General features: G+C 49.0%; 2 protein-coding genes across 9 annotated transcripts in view; one reads left to right on the top strand and one right to left on the bottom strand.

Moving 5' to 3' along the window:
- Positions 1-3,835, bottom strand: part of LOC135287768 (zinc finger protein OZF-like) — a 218,462-nt gene extending 214,627 nt beyond the window's left edge. Inside the window, exons 1-2 of the mRNA XM_064400985.1 lie at positions 3,077-3,835; positions 2,111-2,890 (exon numbers count right to left, since the gene is read on the bottom strand). Coding sequence (XP_064257055.1) covers positions 2,111-2,890; positions 3,077-3,107 — 811 coding nt within the window. The 5' untranslated portion in view covers positions 3,108-3,835. The remainder of the gene's footprint in view (positions 1-2,110; positions 2,891-3,076) is intronic.
- A 212-nt stretch (positions 3,836-4,047) lies between these two features.
- Positions 4,048-24,920, top strand: part of LOC135287743 (mediator of RNA polymerase II transcription subunit 13-like) — a 49,784-nt gene continuing 28,911 nt past the window's right edge. Inside the window, exons 1-7 of one of the 8 annotated variants that reach the window (XR_010351283.1) lie at positions 4,048-4,302; positions 5,093-5,174; positions 5,302-5,406; positions 5,980-6,015; positions 6,715-9,676; positions 10,330-10,409; positions 24,624-24,861. Coding sequence is in view for 3 of the 8 variants with exons in the window: in XM_064400973.1 (XP_064257043.1) it covers positions 9,637-9,676; positions 10,330-10,409; positions 24,624-24,861 (358 nt within the window). In the remaining 5 variants the exon portion in view is untranslated. The other 7 variants (XR_010351286.1, XR_010351285.1, XR_010351284.1 and 4 more) reach the window with 7 other exon arrangements.

The following is a 24,920-nucleotide window of genomic DNA, read 5'->3' as shown; positions in this document are numbered from 1 at the left end:
CTCTCACCTAGGATTCTTCCTATCTGCTTCTGACCATCCTTCACTTCCTCAGACATTCACCATACCTGCCCAGTTCCTTCTATCTCTTGTCTGTCTCTCTTCTTGGTCAAATCAAGGAAGACTAGTGTTTTGTAAAGTTTTCATTGTCCAAGAAAAGGGTTAAAATCTCGGGCTCTGCCCGCCCACAACTCCCATGGCAGTGGGCACTTTCTTGCCCCACCCCCCCGCCCCCCTTCCCCTTCTTGGATGCGCTGTGGGCACATGATATCAAATTTCAAGGTGGCACAAGCACAGGCTCTCTCTGTCTCGGAGGGCTGCCTGATGCCTCTCAGTGTTCCTCCAGCCTTCTGTCCTGCAGGGGCTCTGACCAACCTCAGCCCAGGCCACATGGCTTCCCCTCCTCCACGCAGCACATGGCTGGGCTGGAGAAGGTCTGAGCTCTTCACCGACCACAACCAAGAGAGAGTTCCCTTAGGAGTTCTCTGTTTTTAACCTCCTGTGTTCTCAGATGCATGTCCATGTCTCCAGTGGCCACACCAGATGCCAACATTCAAATCTGACCACTGATTGCTTTGACCACAACTTCCCGAAAATCTCACTTCCCTGTCAACCTAGGGCACCACCCTCTATGATGGTAGAGTCTGCTCTATGGCCTCCCACCCTACTCTAGGATGATCTCTGACGTCATGACCCCCACAGTGATGTCACAAACCCTGCTCTGTGATGTCATACTGCCGCTCTGTAATGTCACAGCACACGGTGACCTCACAGCCTGCTCTATGATGTCACACAGTCTCCTCTATGATGCTGTAGCCGCACAACGAGCTCACACAGCAAACACTGTGATGTCATAGCCCAATCTGTGCTGTCACACAGCTCACTCTGTGCTGTCACACAACCCCTTTCTGACATCACAGCTGCTCTGTGCCTCTGTGACACAGCCCCCCTTTGGGACATCCCCCAGCCCCTGCCAGTGCTGAGCCCCTGTGAGCTCTGTCTGTGCCCTGCACATGTGCCTGAGATGCCCTGGCAGTGCTCCAGCCCTGCTGGGCTGTGCACAGGAGCTGCTCCTGGCCAGAGCTGTCTCTCTGCAGTGCTGCCCTTGCCAGGAGCTGCCTCTGGGCCAGGAGCCTGGCCCAGCTCAGCAGCACAGACACAGCATAAGGACTTTAAGGACCCTCTCAGGGCTTGGGTGCTGTTTGCAACAGACTCATCAGTGCCTCAGAGTGTACTCAAAAACCTCTCAACAATTCAAAGTCAGACTGAAACAGAGATGTTTTCTTGAAGGGTTAATGGGTCCACTGAGGGACAGCCTCTGGGGAAAAACCTTTTCCTGAAATCCAAGCTAAGCCTGCCCTGACTCAGCTGCAGCCATTCCCTCCAGTCCTGTCCCTGGGCACCAGAGGGAAGAGGTTCCCACAGCCCCAGCCAGGGACTGGCTCCCTAGGCTGTTGCCATGGCAACCTGTGCTGGGACCAGCTGGGATGCTCGGTCTCCACAGACCAAAGTTTAGGAATGGGATTCCTCAATTTCCTGCTGCCACTAAAACCGCGCTGCCATTCACTGCCCTCCCACCTCCCAGGGAAAGCACAAAAGGCAAAGATCCCAAGCTGGATAAGAACAATTTAATGGGAACAGCAACCAGATAAGGAACAAACAGAAACAGCAACAATATTGAACACCAAAGGGATATGAAAAACTATTGACAGGGAAAACTACATAACCACCAACCGTCTCTTCCCAGCCACCTATTTGCTCCTGCCTGGAAAGGACACCCTTCTCCATGGGGGAGAGAGAAACTCCCTTTCCTGCCCTTGGCAATGACCTGAGGTGGGAGTGAATGGAATGACACGGCCATGGGCAGACCCCATGTCCTTGGACCCATGTCATGTCATTGGCAGGGGCAGGAGAAGGGACAGGTGTCTTCCCAGCATGGTTCACACAGAACATGGATCACCAGGACTCTTTCCAGTGTGAGTCCTCTAGTGGGGGAAGAAGCTGGAGCAGTGCACAAAGCCCTACCTGCAGTCAGGGCATTGGCTGGGCTTCCCTTACTGGTGCTTCCGTTGGTGTTTGGTCAAGGCAGATCTCTGGGTGAAGCTCATTCCACACTGAGAACACTCATAGGGCCTCTCCCCAGTGTGTGTGCGCCGGTGGGTGACGAGGTGGGAGTTTTGCTTGAAGCCTTTTCCGCAGTCAGGGCAGTGGAAGGGTCTCTCCTCTGTGTGAATGCGCTCATGCAGAAGGAGATGGGAGCTGGTCTGAAACCTCTTCCCACACTCAGAACACTCATAGGGCCTCTCCCCAGTGTGTGTGCGCCGGTGGGTGACGAGGTGAGAGTTTTGCTTGAAGCCCTTTCCGCAGTCAGGGCAGTGAAAAGGCCTCTCCTCTGTGTGAATGCGCTCATGCAGAAGGAGATGGAAGCTTATCCGAAACCTCTTGTGACACTCAGAACACTCATAGGGTCTCTCCCCAGTGTGGATCCTCTGGTGCACAGTCAGGTCGGAGCTGCAGCTGAAGCCCTTCCCACATTCCCCACACTTGTAGGGCCATTCCCCAGTGTGGATCATCTGGTGGCGGAGCAGGTGATTGCTCTGCCTGAAGCTCTTCCCACACTTCAAGCACTTGTAGGGCTTCTTCTTATCGTGAGGCTGCTCATGCACCACCAGCTCTGAGCTCTGACTGAAGCTCTGTTCACCTTGCTGGCACAGGTTGGGTCTTTCCTCCTCAGAGCACCCTGGGCTGGGCTTGGAGTGCCTCCTCCTGTGAGATCTCCGGGGCTTTCCCTCCCTGTTGGATTCTTGTGCCGTGGAGCCACTCAAAACAGCCTCTTCCACAAGGTGCTGCTGCGGGGATTTGTCCTCCCTGCTCTCCATCCTCAGCTCCCTGCCTGGGGGAGGAAGGACAAGGACAGGATGGGATTTGCTGCTGTGCCACAGGGAAGGGGAAGGAGATCCTCCCAGTGCATCCCTGGCAGGACGGTGTCTGGAGCGGGGTTGTCCTGCAGCCAGTGGCCATGCTGGGCTGGGAGATGGAGCAGGAGAGAGGGGGAAAGGGGCACTGACTTCCTCCTCACCTGCCTGGCTGTCCTGGGGCATTGTCTCCATTTGAAAAGACAGGTGCCGGCTGAGGAAGGCAGGAACCTCCCTAGAAATGGAAAATATAAACCCCCTCCTTCTAAATTAGTATAATTTTTAAAATTAAGGGTGTCACAAGCAAAGATAGGGGAATAGGAATAATAGTTATTCAGGAGAAAAATTAAAACATAAATACAATAGTAAAATCAAAACCACTGACAGGTCCAGAATACTACCTGTGGGTCACGGTGGTGGCAGCAGTCCCTATAAATGGTGGCTTCAGTCCTCGTGCAGTGCCAGGTGTGGTTCTGTTGAAGCAGTGTTCCTGTAGAAGGGTGGAGTTTTCCTCTGAAGATCCAGTGGTGGTGGTGTTGGGCCTGGTCTTCCTCTGGGAATCCAGTGGAAAAGGCTGACTCTGGTCTTCCAGCCTCTGGTTATATCCAGGTAGGAAAGCTTGGCTCCTCCCCCTGGGCGGAGCTTCTCACAATGGGATAATGGGCTTTTATCAGTCATGCAGTGGCACTCCATGGCTCATTAACAGAAGATATCTCCCAGCAGGGAAGATGGGTTGTGGAAGAGATAAAGACAACTGCCCAATTGACAGAAGATAACTGCCCCATCAGATAGGACTAGAACACACCCCCCATTTCCAACCTGAGATAGCTGGTAAATGCTTTGCCTGTGAAAGAAACAGTGTTCTCCACTTTTCTCCAGGGAAGTATTTTTCATGAAGCAGTTGGGGGAGGGGCCGATTGACTCTGCTTTCTAGAGGAACCCCTTCAGAGGTTCTCTCCCAAATTTGCCCTGGACCAGGACAACACTGAACAGCCCTGACTGTCTAAGCCTGGCTCTGTCCCAGAGGTGCTCCAGCCCTTGGAGTGTCTTGGCAGCCGGCTCTGGAACTGCTCCATCGGGTCCAAGATTTTGTTCTGATGAAGACCCTGTTGAAAATTGTTTCTGAAAATGGAACAGTCAGTGGAAGAGGGGAAACCCATCCTTCCTGAAATGCTGGCACAACTGCAGGGACAGTTTCCCTGGCCTACAACACATCTCTGATGGATCCACAGGTCCCTGTGGAAAGAGAGAAGCAGAAGCCTTCACTAAGGCCCTGGAATGGCAAACAAGACTCAGTGCCTTTGACAACTCTCAGGAGCCAATTCTCAGTGGATTTTGCTTCCTGGAAGGCCAAGATGTCTGAATATCTTCCTGGTGCCTGGGACTCTGGGTAAAATGGGCTTATCAGAGATGCTGGCAGGTGACCTAGACCCCTCCTCCTGACTTGGCAGCTCTGTTTGCCCAATTAGCCCTCAGTGGCTGCCTGGGGACAAACACCTGTCCCCCTGTATCCCTCAGGATGGGCACATCTTGCTCAGGGCCGGCGCTGGCCTTGGTTCAGGTTCAGGGCATGGCAGAGCCGCAGTGTGGAGACAAGGGCCTAGGGAAGCTGCAGCCTGTTGCAGCCAGGGCCAGGGCTGGAGTTTGAGCCTTGTTGGGGATGGGGTCCCTGGCACCCTGCATGTGTGGCAGCTGTGCAGAGCAGGACACGGGTGCTCTGGGTGGGCGTGTGGCTCTGGGTGGGACAGGGTGAGGGTCAGGCCAGCAGACATTGCCATCTGGAATCTGCTCTGGGGCTGGAGATGGTTTGGGCCTTGCAGGGAAGGGGAAATGGCGTGGTCTGGCTGTGGGAACAAGCACACCTGGGGCATTCCCCAAGCCTCAGCCCTGTCTTCAGGTGATCAACATTGCCCAGTGCTCTCCAGTGCCTCCTGTGATTGGAGATGCCAATTACTCACCTGATCCCATGTGCCTTGTTCCCCATGTCCTCCCACATGCTGGGGCTGGGGTCAGCTCTGGGGTCTCCCAGAGGGAAAGCTCTGGGAGAGGAGGGACATCAGGACATGGGGGTATCTGGCTCTGGGGGGCTGTTGGAGGGTGGATTGTGTTGGAGTGGGCGGTTGTCTGCACAGGGGAACCAGCTGCCTTCAGCTCCTTGCCTGCCCCCCTTTGCCCCCCAGGTGCCTGGGCCCTTCCAGGGGCAGCTGCCCCATGCAGGGAGCTGGAGGGATGCTGGGCAAGGGGGCTGGATGTGTGCCACAGGTAGGGTGGACTCTCTGCCAGGGCAGGGGACTGTGCCAAGCTGGGCTTTGGCCTGGGGGCTGTCAGGGAGGGTGCAGGGAGGAGTCCAGCAAGGAATAAAGTTGCTTCTGCCCTGATGCCACCTCAGCCAGTGCTGCTCAGTGCTGCTCAGTGCCAGAGGAAGATGAAGGTGGCTGCGCTCAGCGTGGCCCTGCTCTTCTCCACCCTGCTGTGCCCCCCAGCACAGGCCAAGGTGAGGCACCAGCGAAACACTGTGCCCACATCCTGCCCTTTGTAGCCTCCCATCCCACCTTGTTGGTCTCTTCAGAAACTTTTTCCGTGCTCTCTGCTCTGTGTCCTATCCAGGGTCCCCAATGCCCTCCCACTGACAGTTCCTCAGGCCTTTCCTTCCATGTCCCCCCTCAATCCTTTGCCTTTCTTCCTGGCCACTGCAGCAGGATGCCCCTGTACAACTACCTGACTCACACCACCCCCAAACCCTCTCTCAGTCCTGTCACTTTTGGCCTCACCCGTCCTTATTCATCTGTCCCCACCAAGCCCCTCCCTTGCACTCCCATGTTCCTACACTGCAATTCCTTTATCCTCCCCTGTACCTTACACCGTGCTCCCTCCACAACCAAGCCCAGCCCACTGGACTCTCAAGCTAGCCCAGTTCAGTGTCTTTGGGTCTCCCCTTCACCTGAAACAGATGTCCCAGGAGGCCCTGAATTCTCATCCCTTTGCCTCCACCCTGCTCCCTGCACCCGTGTTCCCCCTTAGCCCCACAAGGTCCAATCCAGACTAAACTTTTGTTCTCCTTCCCCAGGCACTCCTGGATGGAACCCAAGATGATCTCTGGGAGGTGAGGGGGGTGCTGGGATGGGAGGGCATCCCCTCAGGGAATTGGGGAGCAAGTTTGTTCCCCCGCATCCTTTGCTGGCACTGGGGACATCCCAGTGAGCAGTGAGGTCTACCTGGTCTCTCTGCAGTTGGATTGAGACAATGTTGAGATCCTGAAAATGCCTCCAGTAGCACGAGTTCTGCTGGTGTCAGACCCTGCCCTTGCATGGCCAGCAGAGCCCAGGCCATCCCAGTCTGTCCCAGCACAGCCCAGTGCAGCCCTGCTGATGCCCTAGACAATACCCCTGCCCTGCAGATCCTTTCCCAGGGCCCCCATTGCATTGCCATCCCTGTCACCCCAGGACCTGCCTGGATGGCCCAGGACACAGCCCCTGGCCCAGCTGTGCCTCTTGGCCAGGAGCCCAGTGCTTCTGGGCAGGAGCACAGCAGCTCCTGCACCTCATGACTTCCACAGGCCCTCCCCTATGGGTCTACTTGCTTCCCCCTTTGCTCTCAGCCCAGCCCAGTGTCCCCAGTGTGTCTCTAACGCTGCTGCCTTTTTCCCCAGCCCCTTGGGGCTGAAAAGCTGGTGGGTGTTCTGTGGCCTGGCTGCCTGTCTGGATGCCTAAGTGAGCAGTGCCTGCAGGGAGAGGGCTGGGGACAAGGCTCTTCTCAGGGCCCCGTGGGCATCAGAGGTCACCTTCTGGCTTTTGTCTTTTAGGATTGGAAGTTGTGGCAACACTGGTGTCCTGATCCTGGCAGTATGAGGAGATGATCATGCATGGAGGAACGCTTTGACCCCTTTGAGCCCTGGGCCATTTCCCCTGAACTATCAATACACCCTTGCAGCATTTTGTGTCTGTGTATCTGTGTCCATGTGTATTTTACAATCAAAGTCCCCCAAATTTCCAGGAGGTTTTCCCAGAGGTGTTGTCTTCTCCCTGTGTCTGTCATTCTGTTACTGTCACCTCCACACATCTCTGACCCCACTGGCACCTGCCAGGTTTGCACTGAATGCCTCCCTCCTGCCCTCCACCTCCAGGAATGACCATGGCAGGGAGCTCAGAGCAGGAGCACCCAGGCCAGGGGTAATGCCAGGATAAGGAGCCCCTGGCAGAGGCAGGAGCAATCCCCCATTCCAGGGGGTTGTGGGGTGCAAGGGGGGCACCCGTGTCTCCTCCCAGCCCCAGGGTTACGAACCAGGGAGGAGATGACTCAGCTGCCTCAGCTGAATTGCTTCCCTCAGCCCTTGGCCCAAGAAGTATCTGGCTGAAGCACAACCTCTAGAGGAAAGTTTCCACAAGGAAGATAAAAGAACGGAATTGTTTCTTCCCTCTCCCTCATCCCTCCCCCTTGTGCTGATTTTCTTGTCAGCTCTTAGCAAAATCAACAAAACAACGTCTGTACTGAGGTGTTTCCCAGGGTGAGTTCCTACATAGGGCCAAAGGAAGGTTTTCTGCCAGGGCAAAAAGGGAGAAATGTGGGATTTGTTCAGACAGTTGAAAACATGGCAATTTCTAAGCACTGGAAATCCGGAGGCTATAAAAATAGAATTTGCAGTTTTAATGGTCCATTGTCCTCCCTCTTCCCCCTGCTGACTTGTCACATCCCAACTGCAGAGGAGTAGATTATGGAAAGAAGGCCTGCAGGGAGTTTTGGAGGCATAATGCCAGAGACAGGAAGAAAGGGTGATATCGGGACAAGATTTCCAGTTGTTTTCTTATCATAATGACCACAAATAGCTCTGTAGTCCATGTGCAATATCCAGATGAAGAGGCACATTCCTCGTTTTTAATGCTAAATTGCAGTATTTTGGAAATTCTTCCTGGATTAGAACAAACCACAGGCCAATAATTGACCCACTTTGGTTCCCAAATCAGAAATCATGAAACTTTTACCAAGATGTCTTTCTCTGCAGGACAGAAGGCAATTTGATTCCTTTTGTTCCAAGTTTCTCCTGAGTTCATGACTTCAGATGAACTGGAATGGTCAAGACAGCACAAAAGTGGCCACAACAGTGAGCAGGATCAAACCCCCAAGTCACCATTATATGCACTCGATTCACACCTCCCACAGCCCAGCAGCAATTCCTGCCTCTGCCCCCATCTCTGGGTCAGTCTGACGGGCATCCCTCTGGTGTGCAGGGCTGGCTTCTGCAGGACACACTGCTCGGAGCCACTCTGTGTCCCATAGCTTTGGCATCTCAGGAGCCGCTCCACAGCTGTGGGGCCTGTGCCACCACTAGTCCATGGCTGTAGTTCCTGTTCCACCACTGTTCTGCCTTTTCCATGGTCACTCCACTGCTGCTCAAAAGCTGTGTCGTGCTGTTTCAGCACGGTTCCTCTGCTCCACCACCACTGCTCCACTGCTTCTCTGACACTGCTCATCTACCACTGTTCCACCGCTCCTCCTCTGCTCCTCCCCTGCTCCTCTGTTGTTCCATGGCTGCTGCTTCTGTTCTAGTGCTGCTGCCACAGCTGCAGAGTCACAGAGAGGGGAATGTTCAGGCAGCAATTGCTGTGGTGTCACATAGACCAGGACAATGGGGCTGCCAATGTTGTGGTGTCACAGAGAGGGGAACACTGGGGCTGCCAGGGCTGTGGTGTCACAGAGGGGGGAATGTTGGGGCTGCCTAGGCTGTGATGTTTTAGAGAGGAGAATATTGGGGCTGCCTCTACCGTGGTGTCACAGAGAGGGGAATGTTGTGGCTGCCACCACAGTGATATCACACACATGGGAATGCTGGGGCTGCCAGTGCTGTGTTGTCATAATCAGGAGATCATTGGGGCTGCCTAGGCTGTGATGTCTTAGAGAGAAGAATATTGGGGCTGCCTCTACCGTGGAGTCACAGAGAGGGGAATGTTGGGGCTGCCAAAGCTGCAGTGTCACAGACAGGGGATGCTGGAGCTTCCACTGCTGTGGTGTCACAGAGAGGGGAACTTGGGGCTGCCACATCCATGGTGTCACAGAGAGGGAAATGTTGGGGCTGACACTGCTCTGGTTCCCCCTCAGACAGGGGAACGCTGGGGCTGCCAATGCTGTGGTATCACAGAGAGCGGAATGTTGGGGCTGCCATCCTTGTGGGGTCAAAGACAGGAGAACCTTGGGGCTGGTCCCCCTGTTTTGTTATAGAAAGGGTAATCTTGGGGCTGCCACCGCTGTGGTGTCATTCAGAAGTCAATGTTGGGACTGCCAACGCAATAGTATCACAGAGAGGGGAATGCTGGAGGAGCCACTGCTGTCATGTCATAGAGAGGGGAATATTGGGGCTGCCACTGCAGTGCTGTCATAGAGATGAGAATGCCGGGGGTGCCACTTCTGTGGTGTCACAGAGAGGGGAACACTGGGGCTGCAAATGTTTATGTGTCACAGAGAGGGACAGTGGCAGTTTGAACTGCCACTGCGATGCTGTTATAGAGAGCAGAATTTTGGACAGCCACCCCTATAGTGTCATAGAGAGGGGAACTTTGGGGCTTCCACAGCTGCAGTGTCATAAGGAGGGGAAAGTTATGGCTTCAACCACTGAGGAAGAGGAAGAGGAAGAGGAAGAGGAAGAGGAAGAGGAAGAGGAAGAGGAGAGACTAAGAAGGATCAGGGAAAGGAGAAGGAACCACAAAGTGGAGCACTCTCTGAATTTCCCGCCATGGGATTATCACCCTCCATCCCGAAGGTGACCAGGGAAGGTGAGCTTGGACTAGATATCCTGGGGGGTCCCTGGGCTGGGTTTTTTGGCGGGGGCAGGGATATTTGGAGAATGAAGAATTCCAAAGCTGAGCAGAAAATGCCCCTTGGGGGGACATGGGGGATACTGGCGGCGGCTGCCGGCAGAGGCAGCCTGGAGGAGCAGAGCCCTGTGTCCCCCAGGAGCCCAAAGTGTGGAGCCAAGAGAGGGGGAAGCACCACCATTGCCAGGACCCTCAACAGCCTGGAGAGGGGCAGGGGGGACTCCTTGGAGCCCCTGAACTCCAAAGCAGAGAATAAGGGGAGAAGGGACCCTGGGACCCCAAAACACCCAGCATCCCTAAGTGGGGATTTGGAAAATGGAGGGGTACGTTTTGGATTCCTGGGACTTGCAGCAGCCTGGGGAGGGCAGGCACCGAGGAGAAGGGGGATCTCCAATACAAGTGTGACCCCCAGCAGCTGGGACAGGGGGTAACTCTTGAACACCAAAGGGGAGAGACCAGAGATTGGGACCTCCTGGGAGGCATTTTCAGGGCTGAATCTTGGTGTTTGGAATGTTTCTATGGACCCCAGATGGCTGGTGACTTCTAGGGATGGACTTGGACAGAGGGACCCTCAAACTCAACATGCTCATCTCTTGTTTTCCCCAAACCAGGATTCCCTATTCCCAAACATTTGCTGCATGGAGGAGAAGGCTGTGAGGAAGATGAAGATGCTGGTCTTAGGTTGCGAGATGTAGGTGGGGATGTGTAATCTATTCCCATCTCTTAGAGATAGGGCAGTTACCTTCTGTAAATTGGGCAGTTGTCTGTATCTCTTCTACAACCAATCTTTCCTCTGGGAAGTATCTTCAGTGAATGTCATGGTTTGACCCTGGCGCAATGCCAGGGCCCCCATGGCAGGTGTACTTCCAATATGGTTACTGTGAGATGTGACCCGGGAACAGAACAAAGCAGGCTCCCATTGGGGGATGGAGGGAAAAACACAACACTTTATTCATTATAATATCTAAAAAGGAACACATACAAAGCTAAGAATGAACACCTTCCAAATACATTTCTCCTCCCCCCTCCCTTCTCTCCACAGATTCACCACCCCTCAAATAATCAACCCTCAAATCCATCAGGGAGAGAGGAGTCCTCCCGTGCATCATAGGCTTCCCCCGGAAACACAATTAAAACCTCCTGTGCTTCTTTGTCACCCATGGCCCCACCCAGAGAACATCAGCCCTCGTGACTTCTCCCCCGCCATGTCCAGTGCTCTCACCACTGGACACGGGCCTGGACTGCTTTTAGGGCTCCCCGTTTAAAGATGTTCCACCCACTTCCAGAAGCAGCAGTCTCTCAACTTTGGGACACCAGTCCCCCCCAAATTTCACCCCCTGGGGCTGAGGGGCCTCATGAACAGAGATCTTCCTCCCCACGAAGACAGAGGGCATCCCACACCCTCCTCAGCCGTCTCTGTTCACGCCGCTGCTTCACTCTTGACTCCCGGGTGTTGCCTCCCCCTAAATACAGTCTCTGGGTCACAGGGGAAAAAAACACAGGTCTGTCCATGGCCATACAAGAAAGAGTCCAGCCCCAGGCCACTCCATCATCTCTTCCCACCTAGGCTTCTTCTCACCTCATCCAGCTTTCCTCATGCTTGCCCATTTAATCTCTCATCTCTCTCTCCTCATTCTGATTCAGGAGGATTTAGTATTTGTAAGGTTTCCATTCTTCTACAAAGGGGTTAAAATCTTCGCTCTGCCTGCCCAGAACTCCCACAGCTGCCGGGCACCTTCTCTCGCCGCATCCCCCGCTTCTGGCCAGCCGTGCTGCCAGCACAGTCTCTATTGCTCTCTCTGGGGGCGGGGACTGCCCAGACATCTCAACTCTTTTCTACCCCTGCACGGTCTCTTCCACCTGCCCAGTGAAGTTCGTGCTCCGTCAGGCGCCGCCGGTGGTTTCGCGCACTCTGCTTGCTGCAGCTCCCGGGAAAGCCAACCCTCTCCGTTCCAGGCGGGAGAGGAGCTTTCCCCTGGATCGAGGACCACCTCCGAGATTCTCGCTGCCAAGAATCTTGGGTTTCGTGAGTATTGCGGTGGCCGGGACGGACCCGACTGGGGTGCCCTGAAGTTGGGTGGGGGTGACTCTCGGGGATGAGGGGAGGCGTAGTGCGCAACGTCCAACCCCGCCACCGCCGGTGATTCTCGGGTGTTTTTCCTTTAGATTTCGTTTTACCTCGGAAGTGGGTGGAAAAGAACCTAGCAAATAGTCTCGGTCTGAATGTTCTAGTGGCCGGGACGGACCCAACTAGGGTAGAGTGGGTGCGAGGCTGTCTGCTAGGGAGAAGGAAGTTTATAACCAAGTTGGGAATTCCTTGGTGGGAGGAGAGTTTTGTTTATCTAAGGGAAAAGTTAAGAGATTTGTTAAGTGGATTTTCTTTCATTTTCCAACTACGGCCCTTAATGAAGTAAAAGCACTAAGATTTTGGGATAAGATCAGAATGAAACTTGGAGAAGAGGCAATGATAGATGGTGAATCAAAAAGTAATTTTTGTCCTCTCTTTATAAAATTGAAAGCTATCACATTAGTAATGGAAAAGAAAGTGAAAGAAACTCCAAATAAATCTTCCCCAGTTCCTCCTGAAATCCCTGCTCCAGTCCCCCTTGTTCTGACCCCCAGCATCCCGAACCGAGTGAGCTGAGGGGAACAAACCACCTGCAGCAAGTGCACAGCTGCCCCACATTGTGGGTCTCCCTCGCTGCCCACATCACCCCCGGTTCCCTCCTGGCTCTGGCAGGACTGATCACCCTGTCAGTGCTCCTTCCCTAGACCCGAATACCTCACCCCTTTTACCTGTAGTAAAACCTGTAGATCGTCTCCCAGATTCCTCACCTCACCCAGAGTCTCAGAATGGAGAATGTCAAATAGCTTTGCCTTCATTTTGTGGTTCTTCTCCCCATAATCCCTTTCTCCCCTGCTCCCTTCCCCCTTCCCTCAAGTCACAAAATGGTGGACACCACATGGCTTGGTCCCCATCTTGTGGTCCTCCTTCTACTTCCCACAATCGCTTTTTCCTCTGTTCCCTTCCCCTGTCCCAAATCCCCCAACTGTGCTCTGACTTCTCCTCTTCCCATCCTCCAATTACCCTAGCTTTACCCCCTGTATCTCCCTTCAGTGAAGTGTTTCTGGATTTTGTAGGCAAAGTCAGTGTGGTGCAGAGGATCAGGAATGGGACATCACGCCATGATCAGTGTGATTAAGTGAAGCCAAATTTATTACTCCTGAAAAGGCTATATTTATAATAAGTTTCTACTGTTCATGCGTCTCTAGCTAATACATGATAGGTTAATCCTAGCTGTTCACATGTCTAAATTAGAATGCTGATTGGATAGTTTAATTTTTCATGCGCTTTACTATGGTTGTCTGACACACCCTTTGCTTCTATTTTCTCACTTTCTCAAACTTGCTGACAAACTTGCTGAGTCTTGATGGCTCTTCTTCTTGTATCTTTCTCAAGGATATACCGACCCCGTTTCTGAGTATGTCCATTATTCATTGTCCATTATCCATTGTTAGCAGCAGGCTGGATTGTGTGTCGGCTGAATATTGCCATTGTTTTGCAAAAACTCCTCAGCCTGCAAAAAATCCTCAACAGTTCTGTGTTTGTTTTTGCACAAGCCAGACTGAATTGAAAGCACGGGTAATTAACTTTTGCACAGAGCGTAGTAAGCAAGGCACTATAAGTAAAATTGCTAAAAGGATACAAAGTGTCATAATGCTAAAGCATACTAAATCTTTAAGTAGCCTGTTATGCTCTAGGATTTTAGCCACTCATCATAGGAATTCTCGACAGCTGGGAGCTTTTTCATGTTTTCCTTAAGCAGTGACAGTTTCCTATGAATAGATTCAGAGTGGTGAGAGAGACTCATGCAACACATTCCTTCAAAATCTTCACGCCCATGTCCTTGAGCTTGCAACAAAAAATCTATGGCAGCTCTGTCCTGTAACACAGTGTGGCATGTGCTACCTACATCAGTGGTAAGTTCATTCAGTATTGTGGATGTAAGGTTAATTTGCTTTCTTGCCCAACAAGCTAATTGTCTTAACTGAGTAAGGGCTTGTGCTGAGGCTACTCCTGGTGAAAAAAATTGAGGCTAGAGTAACTAAAGGTCGATTCCACAATTCTAGATCATCTTTACAGTCTGACCTTAATAGAAGCACACTACATTTTGCAGGTTGGAACTTGTGCCTGATGTTAAGCATCTGTTGAATGTTTGGGGCAAACAATGTCAATTTCCTAAAATAGCATGGTCCTCCTAATGCTTTCTTGAGGAACCACAGGCCAAGCTCTATCTCCACAAATGAGAAAAACTCTAGGAGGTAACATCCTAGCTGATATTTGTTTGATGAGTACACGCTGTGCCAAATTGGCAGTGTAGGCTGTGGTATTGTAATACCACAAAGAAACAGGAGATACCCAAGTGCTGTCATTTCTGGGTTTTCCTAATTTCTCCCTAATCAGCTCTTTATCTTTGTAGTACCCAAAGAACAAACAGTAATTTCCTGGCATTGATCCCAAAATATCCAGTTCTTGTGATTCTTGACTTGTAGTATTTAAGTTTCAAGCAATTGTAAATGCTGGAGCTCCTAAGGGGTTTTTATGAATCCCTTATTTTTCACACTAATTTTCTGTAACAACCCCATTTGGATTGGTACACCAATTTGACCAGGCCTTACTTAAGTTACCATCAATTTGAGCTCTGGTTCAATTTCCAAATTCTTCCATTGAATCTAAGGGAATTCTAATTAAACAGGTGCAAAATGGATCAGAGGGTGTAGCTAATGATAAGCAAAAAGATTTCTGCCCTGTTCTGTTAGCCCATGTAACCCACATGTTAATTGGCTGATGGATGTTGTAGAATCCCTGCGTTTCCCTAATCATTGCACTGAGTAGCGTTGTTAATATCTGCCAGACTCTTGCCATTGTTGCCATTGCCACTGATCACGTCTATGCTTTGCCCAGTATGCCTTAGCCTGGTCCCACTGAAAGTCAGCAAGGTGATGTTGTTGTGGCACTGCTATTCCTGCTCCACATTCAGTAGCTATTATTTTGCTCTCTAGTACAATTTGGTTTGTTAAAGCAACTATAGCAAGATGTAATTGCACCCACAGTAACAATCTTTGATCCTGTGTTTCTATCAAAGATAAATCCTGGGGAAAACTCTGACGTCCTTCTGACCTTTGTGGATTACGCTCTAAAAATAGAGCTAATGCTGTGGGTGGGTTAATATTGCTAAGTATCTGAAAACATCTATTGCATGCTAGGTTAGTAGACCTAAATTTTTGCTTTCTCTCTTGAGCTAAAGTTAGATTATGTTCTTGATGAACTTGAAAACTTACACTTTACAGAATGTACCTTAAGCCAAGGCTTACCTGCATAGCCATGCACAGAACAAGCATTTTCTATCTGACTTACAACTTGTGATGCAAGTAAAGGTAAATAATTGCTGGTTGTGTCCAACTCGTGTATAGTAAATCTTCGTGGGGGTGCCTGCATTGCTGCAGCAAATTCTAGTAATATTGGTAAAAACTCTGAGCGTTGTTCAGCTGTCAGGTGTTGAAGAAGTGGATTCAGGGCTGTCTGGATTCAGGGCTGTCGCTGACTCTCTGCCTCTGGGCACAACATGGGTTGATGACGGTGGTTTCAGACAGGGCTTCACCCACTTGGCTGGAATCCAACAAATGCCTTTATCTGTAAGTAAGCATAGATAACCTCTGCCTGTTAATTTGACTGTAGCTGGTCCTTCCCACATCCCTGTTTCTGGGCTTTTGAACATGACCTGAACTCTGTCAGCCTCACTTGAATTACGTATAAGGGCATGATGCACAAGAATAGGTGGATCATCCCTATCTCTTGCTGTTCTAAGGTAATTAGCACAAAGATGGCTTTAGCTGTTTTTTCTTCAGGGGATAACCCTGTGGTTCCCCCTTTTGGTTTTTGCAGCATGCCCTTAAACGTCTGATGAGCATGCTCAATAACTGCCTGACCAGTAGGATTGTGAGGAATACTAGTGTCATGTCAGATACTTTATAAATTGCAGAAACGCTTGAATCATAGGCAACAGTAGGCTGGACCATTATCAGTGTTAATTGCTGAGGGGACATGTAATATGGCAAAGGAATTGTGCAAATGTTTTTCAACATGACGTGCTGTCTCACCTGTTAAGGGAGTAGCTTGTAGAACACAAGAGTAGGTACCAATGCAAACATGCACAAACTTTTTCTGACCAAATTCTGCTACATGAGTTACATCCATTTGCCATAATTGCAGGGGTTGAATACTCTTAGGGTTGACACCAGTGCTTAAACTAATGCTATCTCATTGACAATCAGGATAGAATTGCACTATACCAGTAGTATCAGTAAGGGGAAGACTAAATTGTTTAACTACCATTTTTGCAGATTGATGAAAAAAGGCATGGGAACTTTTAGCTTGCTGGAATTTATCAGAGCTGGCATTGGCCAGACAGTGGCTACCAACTGCTCAACTCGAGCGTTACCTTCAGACAGACCAGGGAGAGTTTGATGACTACGAACATGAGCAATAAAGTATTCTTGCTGTTGCTGATTTAAGTTTTTAAGCAATCGGCTTAAAAGGGAATACAGATGTTTATTACTCACCTCCTTAAGTACTGCTTTTTCAAGGTGTTGGATACAGCTAACTCCATAAAGTGAATCAGAAACAATGTTAATGGCTTCATTGTTCTAATTTTCAAAAGCCTAAATAACAGCTTTTAATTCTAATGTCTGCAATGTATCTTTTACTTCTTTAAAAATGACATGCTTTTTCCCTACCTTAACTTGCTGCCACATGCAGGCAGCCTTTTTTGACCTTTTACTTGCATCTGTAAACACTGTTAGCCTAGATACTGGCCAGTCAGCTCTCTAGGGTCTGTCTTCCAGACGCTGATGCTCTAATAAAGATAACACTCGGTGTCGTGAATAGGTATTGTGAATTTTACTATAATAATCAGCCAAAGCTATCTGTAAAGGAACAGAATGCCCGATTCCTCATTCCAGATAGCAGTTAACCAACGGTATTACAATTGCATATGGTTCATGTCTCCAGCTTTCTAATATTCTCCCTCTGCCTTTCATAATCAAATGAGTAAAAAGTTCCAATCGAGTGGTAATAGTTCTAGACTGTTTTACAGGTAAAAGTACTTATTCCAAAGTAACTAAGGGATTAGCTCGAGATTTATCTACTGACAAATTAAGGCAAAAGCATGTTTGGCATAATGGTCACCCTCTTTGCTCTGATTGATGATCCTCAATTGAAGTGGCACGTTTTTGATCATGCGATGTGCATGTGCTGTAGCAACCTTTGTGGCTATGTGATCCAAGGCCTGCTGTTGTCTCTTATTTAGGGTCTGATGTTCATCTGCCTGAGACAAAGTACTTAATAACTGTATTAATGGCTCAATTTCTTCGTTAGTTATCCCACAAATAGTTCCAATCTACTGCATATCTCCCACTAATTTCTGGACATCATGTACAGTTTTAATTTCAGTGGTGATGGTGAGTTTCTGTGGTTTCACATTGATCACATTTTCAAATTGATCGATCTGCCACCTGAGATATTTCTAAGGAGCTGAATGTTGCACTTTATCAGGGGTAATTTTTAATCCTTTTTCCTCTAGCAAAGCTGTCATGGTTTTTAAAACAGTTACAAGTCCAATTGTTTCCCAGCCACTAAGATATCATCCATAGAGTTGACACAATCTGTCCTAAGGACGAGATTCGTGGAGGTTCTTTTCACTGACCTCAGGTGCAAAAACTGACATGACAAGGGGGTTTTGCAGTAAAAATCAAAACAAATGTAGTAAAAATCAAAACAAATGTACCTTTATTGAATGACCACAGCAAAATGCGTTAGGGAGAAGGGGAATGATGAAGAGGGAAAGAATAAGGAAAAATAAAAAGAGAGGGGAAAAGGAAAGAAGGTTTACAGCTACCAGATGTAGGATGATGGGGTCCTTTGAAGTCCAGTTGACGAAGCCTGTCTCATGCACATCATGGGAGATCTCAAAAGCCCCTAGCTAACCCAGGGGTTTTTATTATTGAAAATTGCAAAGGGGGGAGAACAGATACAATAGTCCATGATCTCAGCAGTGGGTGAGAGCCATTGTCTTCTCAGTCCAGTGGTCACTTGCAAACTTGCTCTGGTCACCTGGCCTTTACCACACACACACCTTCCCCCCCTCTGCAGTAGGGATTTCATCTCAGTCTTTTAGGGAAGAAGGGGAGCCTTTTCCATACAGGGGTGGCATGTCTCAGTCCTTGGGGGAGAAAGATTTCTCTTATCTCAGTCCATCTGTCACAGTGGTTGATGTAGGATGAGGGGAAGGGTCTTTTTGTGGTGACCACTGAGAAGGTCGTTCCAGAGAGAAAGTCCAGCCAAGTCAGCAGGTTGGAGAAGTTCCAGAATCAGCGTTGCTAAGTGATGCAGGTGTCAAAGGGCACAGTGTCCCTTTCCTTATTCATCGAGTGCAGCGCCCCATGGGGTAGCAAACACACCTGTGGAAACATTGGCTTGGCTTGGTGGATGACAATCCAAACAGGATCAGGATCCTAGAACAGGATCTTTTTTCCTCGGTGGTCCTGGCTTTCATGATGGTCGTGAGGCAAAGAATGAGGTGAATTTTGGACAGGCACTCACAACAGTGATAGATGATATATTCTGGAAATTGTTGCTGAGCAGACTCTAGTGCTCAAGCTACATAAATTTGACACATTGTAGGCGAGTTATGCATCTTCTGGGGCAAATAATCCTATTTATACTTTTTGTAGGGTTCTGTCTTATTGAGAGATGGAACAGAGAATGCAAAATGACCAGTATCATCTGGATGCCGGGGAATAGTGAAAAAAACAGAGATCAATGATTAATAGATTTTATGACTCAGGTATCATAGTAGGAGATGGAAGACCAGGTTGCAAGGTACTCATACTTACCATTACTGCATTAATGGCACGTAAATCATGTAGCAGTCTCCATTTCTCATTCTTTTTTGGGGTGGCAAAACTGTGGTGTTCCAAGGGCTAGTAGATGGCTTTATGTGTCTTGCTTTAAGCTGTTTTTGCACTAATTGTTGGATTATTAGCAGCTTTTCTTTTGACAGCGGCCACTGATCAATTCACACAGGTGTATTAGTGGTCTAGCTAATTTTGAGGATTGGCTGTGTAACAATGGTTGCTTTTAGCTGGCTTAATAGATTTCTTTCAAGGAGACTTAATAAATTGCTGGGAGTTTGTATGACATAGGGTCTTGCAGATACACTCACTCCATCTGGGAAAGTGAAAGTAATCACTTCTCTGCTTAACTGAGTTGCCTGAGTTTCTCTAATTCCATCAGTACCTAAGGTAGGACTTATCAATGCCCAATTTTTAGGCCATATTGCATTTGAAATGATGGTTACATCTGCTCCACTGTTAATTATGAGTGTCTTAGTAATAGAATCACCATTAGGATGTGTCAAGGTTACCTGTTTGTCTGGTTTACCTCTTGTGATGTCCATAGCTTAATATACTTCTGGTTTAGCTGTGGAGCCAAAACTTCTTATTCCTCACTCCTTGAAGCTTGTACAGGGGACACAAGACTTCAAAGGAACAAGTTGAGCAATTTGGGAACTTTTGGGGATAGATACAGGAGGGGAAAATGTCTTAACCATGATTTTAATAACGCCTTGAGAGTCTGCATCAATAACCTCAGGATTTACATCCAATCCTTTTTTGCTAGCAGATGATGTCCCTAACAGAAAAGCACTAAGTCCATTCTTCAAGGGTCTTTTTACATGAGTATCTATCAGGTGTACAGCAGAGTCCGTGATGATAATGTCTGCTGCGGTTTCCAAGTCCACTCCCGCGCTTCCAGAAGTGGCTGATCTGAGTGAGTATAATCCTCCTCCTCCTCCTTCACTGGGGGCTGAGCTATCCATGCATTTCCCTGAGCTTGTGTTGTCGTGCAGGGGTCGCGCTCTGAAAAGCGTTTCCCTGGAAACAACATTCTTTAGTACTGTGGTTATCTTTTTTGCAGGTGGAACAAAACTTTTTCATTGTTGCTAAGCGACACTGACTCTGAACATGTCTAATCTTACTGCACCCAAAGCGCTTCATGTTCTTCTCTTCTGCTTTCTTGTGCAGTTTAGAAATCAGTGGTTATCCTGTAAAATTGTCTCAAGCTGGCAAAAGACATCCCATTCTGCTTTAGATAAATGGTTCCATCTCATTGCCCAGGAGCCCCTAAAGTGGCTATTTACTACTTACAAGGATAGCAGCTACAGATGATGAAGGGGATGATCCATTGCTCCTTTTAACAGTCTGGGCCTCTGGCAATAGCACTGTCCACCGTCTTCTTTTATATTTTTTATATTCCTCTAACCTATAAGTCCTCACACGGGGCACCATTTATTGTTGGCTGGGAGTCTATGTACAAATCACAAACGGGACGGGACTGCTGAGGAACGCGTCTCAAGCTGTTTATTTTCCAGCATCACTCTCATTACATGGTTATGACAATGGGAAGATGCCAGCAGCTCACCTCCTCAGCAAAGAACAAAGAACTCAATGTTGCAACTCGCTTGCTTGTTTCAAATACAATACCTGCTTGTAAGCATTAAAATACAATGCACAGAGCTCCATTATTAAGCCTAGAACTTCCTAACATCTTGTAAGATATTCTTTTCTGTAGCTTTGGGAGTTATTCTAGCCAAGTGCTAATAAACAGATCATTGTTCCATTTGTCCTTACATTCTACATCTCACATAACTTTTCTGCAGGCAAATCTTATGGCTACTGCTTAGCTCTAACAGCAGTTCTGCTGCTGCTGAGGCCTGCCTTTTGCAGCTTTCCCAAAACCCTCAGATTTTAAGGATTCCCACACCTGGAAGCATCCAAGGCCTGGTGGGATGGAGCTTCCTGCCCAAGAGGGATGGGATGGGATGGGATGGGATGGGATGGGATGGGATGGGATGGGATGGGATGGGATGGGATGGGATGGGATGGGATGGGATGGGATGGGATGGGATGGGATGGGATGGGATAGGATGGGATGGGACGGGACAGGGTGGGATGGAGCAGGGTGGGGAGTGGTGGGGTGTTCTGGGCTGTGCTGGGGTGGTATAAGGTGGTGTCATGGTTTGACCCTGGCACAATGTCAGTGCCCCCATGAAAGGTATATTTCCAAAATGGTTACTGTGAGATGAGACCCAGAAACAGAACAAAGCAGGCTCCAACTTTGGAATGGAGAATGGAGGGAAAAAAACCCAACACTTTATTAATCTACAACACAGAGACAAAAGGGTAAAAAAAGGAAAAAAAAACACACACAACAATCCAGAATGGAATACCTCCAAAACACTCCTCCTCCCTCCCCACCTCTGACACTCAATCCCCTCTAACACTGAATTCTCTGTCTAATACCATCCTTCACACAACCTCCCCCCAGTTCATCAGGAGAGAGGAGTCTCCCTCTTGCACCATGGGCCTCCCCAGGAAACACAGTTGGAACCTCCTGGGCTTCTGCGTCACACGTGGCAGCCGCCCGGAGAGAATCTGCCGTGGTGATTGTTTCCTTTTTATGTCTAGTGCTTTCATTACTGTCTATGGATTTAAATTGCTTCTTAGGTCTTTTTAAGAATGCATTGTTCAGTTCTAAGAAGTGGCAGCTTCTCACTATTGGGACACCTGTCTCCCTTATATTTATTCCCTTGGGGTCTGGGGGGTCTCAGGAACAGAGATCCTTCTCCGCTGAAGGCAGAGGGCTCTACCACACCCTCCCCATCAGTCTCTGTTCCTTCTGTTTCTTCTTACAACAGCTTTGTCACTCTTGGCTTCTGGCCAACCACCTCCCCCAAGGTGCAGTCTCTAAATGACAGGAAGAAATTGGTTCTGTCCTGTGGCCATGTAAGAGGAAAGTCCAGCCAAAGCCACTCCCATCGTCTCCTCCATCTAGGGCGCTTCTCATCTGCTGGCATTTCTTCACTTACTCAAGCCTTCTTCTCATTTGCCCATCCTCCATCCCCTCTCAATTCTCAGCTGGGGAGGATCAGTGTTTTTACAGCTTCCATTGTTTCAATACCAAAAGAGTTAAAACCTCAGCCATGGTCTGCCCATGGCTGGGCACCTCGCCCCCCCACTTCTTCTTCTGGCCATGGTGCCAGCACAAGATATCAAATTTCAAGCCAGCACAGTCTCTATCACTCTCTCCCGGGGGGGCTGCCCAAACATCCCAGGTCTCCTCCACCCTGCACCTTGCAGGGCTCCGGCCTCCCTCCCCACAGGCCGCATGGCCTCCCCTGCCCCACCCAGACACAGCTGGGCAGGGAGAGGTCAGATCAACTCATGGCTGGACTCAAAAGAGAGAGCCCCTCTGGGAATCTTCTGCTTTTAACCCCTGTGTGTTCTCAGAGGCGTATCCAGGTCCCCAGTGGCCACACCAGGTGCCAATTTTCAAATCTGGCCACTGATTGGTTTGACCACAACTTTCCCAGAAACTCACTTCCTGGTCAAACCACGACAGGTTTTCATCATCTTCCTGTTCCACGCTCTTTGTGACTTAGCATGTGTTCTTAGCTGGTTATGGCACAAACATTTAACATCATTTTTTCACAGGTTGCCTATGCTGGCATTAATTCTTGGTGTTTTGTGGTCTGTAGTTACATTCATTGTTCTGTTCCAGAAACTCTGCCCGTTCCTTTTCCAAGCTATAGCTGGGGATGCATGTAGAACAGATGTAGATGTTTTGGAGGAGTGCTTTTTCTTAGACTGTTATTTAGTGTATGAGATGTTCCAGCACCCTCCTATGGAAAAAATAACTTTATTCCTTCCATCTTACCTCTTCCTCCTGCATTCCCCTGCCTTTGTCATGCCAGGAAGGTGGCACATGGCTGTGTATCTCAGCCACTCTGGACTATCTTTTCCCATTTCCTTCTCCATAGCTGCCAACCCTGTGGATAGCTGATCAGCATTTCTGTCTGAGTGCAAGAGCTGAGTGCTGGCTGTAGGGAGCCTCCATCTGGGACAATCCAGGACTGGTGTCCTGCAGGCAGGATATAGGGTGGCAGTCACTTCTGCCTTGTGGAGCTAAAGTTGCCTGGTGGTTTAGGGGCCTGCAAACAATAACCCAAATTTCCTTGCTGTTCAGTGTTCCATAGGTTTTTTCTCCTTCCCAGTGCAGTATTGAGAGGCCATGTGCCTGGTGAGGCCTCTTCAGAGGTCAGTTAAATGGGCAATCTGGATAATCAGTGTTTGGGGAAATAGGCCTTGAGGCAGAGTCCCAAGAGCTGTAGCCATGGGCCAGAGCCCTGCTGTGCCAGGCAGTATGCAGGAATGAGGTGAAACTGTTTTAGAGAATGTCTTTACAAAATCCAAGAAATACTTGTGGTTTCTGCTCTGTTGTTGGTATGATGAGCATCACCTTCAGCTCCTCAGCAGTTCACCAGCCAGCTCTTGAACCAGCCGGGCTCCTTTCACCTAGTGTGGTGGACAGAAGTAATTTTTAGAGTTTAAACTTGTAAATGGACTAAGTTTGTGGACTTGAAAAAGGAAATCCTTTTGCATGTGATGGGGAATTTTGGTTTTGGAGAAGAAGTTGAATATCATTACACAGGTGATGACAATGGGAGGAATATGTGATCCGCAAGTCTTTTGTTTTCTTTAGGATTAAAAATTCATTCCTGTAGTCAGTCTTTCCAGTGCTGGTCTTTCCCTTGTCCCTGGCAATGCCCTCTCTTGTCAGATGTGTAGCTGCTGCCCTGGAGTGTTTGCACTCCTTGTGGCAGACCAGCTGGCTCTCCCTGCAGGAGCACTTGGGAGCTGAGCACCAGCTGCTTCTGGGCAGCCAAGGGAAGGTGTGAACACTGGAAATGGAGCAGTGGAGGGAATAGCAGCAGCAGGAATGTGGTAACAGGTAGAGAGTAGAGTACAAGCCCACTGTGAGCAGGGTATACACACACCAGTTGTGTTTGATAACAGGCAGACTTTCCTGAGGGTATTCCCTGTCCCTTGCTGGAGAGTGGAGAGAAAGGAGAGGCTACAGCAGGGGTGGGGCAAACTGGGAGTGGAGGAAAATCTCAGAATTACAGAACACCCCGTGTTGGAAGTGACCCACCAGAATCATTGAATCCAACTCCTGGCCCTTCCCAGGACATCCCAACAATCCCACCCTGTGCATCCTTGAGAGCATTCAAACACTCCTAGAGCTCTGGCAGCCTTGGGGCCATGCCCATTCCCTGGGAAAGCTGTTCAGCGCCCAAAGAAAACCTTTCCCAAATGTCTGCATAGCAAATATGTTCTTTTCATTTTTCCTTGATGGTTAACAAGAGAATTCTGTCTGGTTGAGAAGCAGTAAATGGCAACTTTCCATATTCTAATTTTGTTCATTTGAACAAAATAAAAATAAAAACTTCATTTGCTAAGCCTGTAATGTCAAAATGTGAAACTGTTACAGCTTTTCCAGTAAGTCACTGGTTTTCTTAATTACTGTGGTACTTTGTGACTTTCAAGTGACTAACTTTTGGGCTGACACAAAGCTCACGTGGCCACCAAGCAGCCTATAGGAAATGAGCCTTATTTTCTCTCCCTGTTTGTTTTTTTTTTCTTTCTAACTTGTAAGATGACAATAAGATGACAATAAGGTTGAATGAAGCTGTTGGAAATGAATAGAATAGAAATTAATAGAAGTGAGTCAGGTTGTGGTGAAAACCTAAAGGCAGGGGTAAGCCAGGTTCATTCAGTGCTGTTTCTAAATTCTTTTCCTTGAAGGGGAATAAAGGAAAATATATGAATATGAGGATTTTTTTAACTTGAATTGAGGAATTACCCAGTGAAAATAAAAAAAACTATGACCATAACTAAATTATAAAGTGATCCAATGACTCTTTTCTTCTTTTTTTGTTTCCCATAGGCCGAACTCATGGGCACCAAATGGCATAGGTACAACTTTGAAGGCCATGGGGACTGTGGGCCCATCATTTCAGCTCCAGCCCAGGATGATCCCATCCTGCTCAGCTTCATCCCCTGCCTGCAGGCCAACCTGCTGTGCATGTGGCACTGGGACATCAAACCCGACTGCGAGGAGCTCTGGATATTCTGGTGGGGGGACGAGCCCAACCTGGTCAGTGTCATCCACCACGAGCTGCACAGTAAGCCACTCTTTGCTTCTCAATTACTTCCATTTTTTCCAGTGAAAAAGCAATTTTTT

The sequence above is a fragment of the Passer domesticus genome, chromosome 31, assembly GCF_036417665.1.
Source record: "Passer domesticus isolate bPasDom1 chromosome 31, bPasDom1.hap1, whole genome shotgun sequence".
NCBI lineage: Eukaryota > Metazoa > Chordata > Aves > Passeriformes > Passeridae > Passer > Passer domesticus.
The sequence above is the reverse complement of the archived record's forward strand: the minus strand, read 5'-3'. Positions and strand labels throughout refer to the sequence as shown.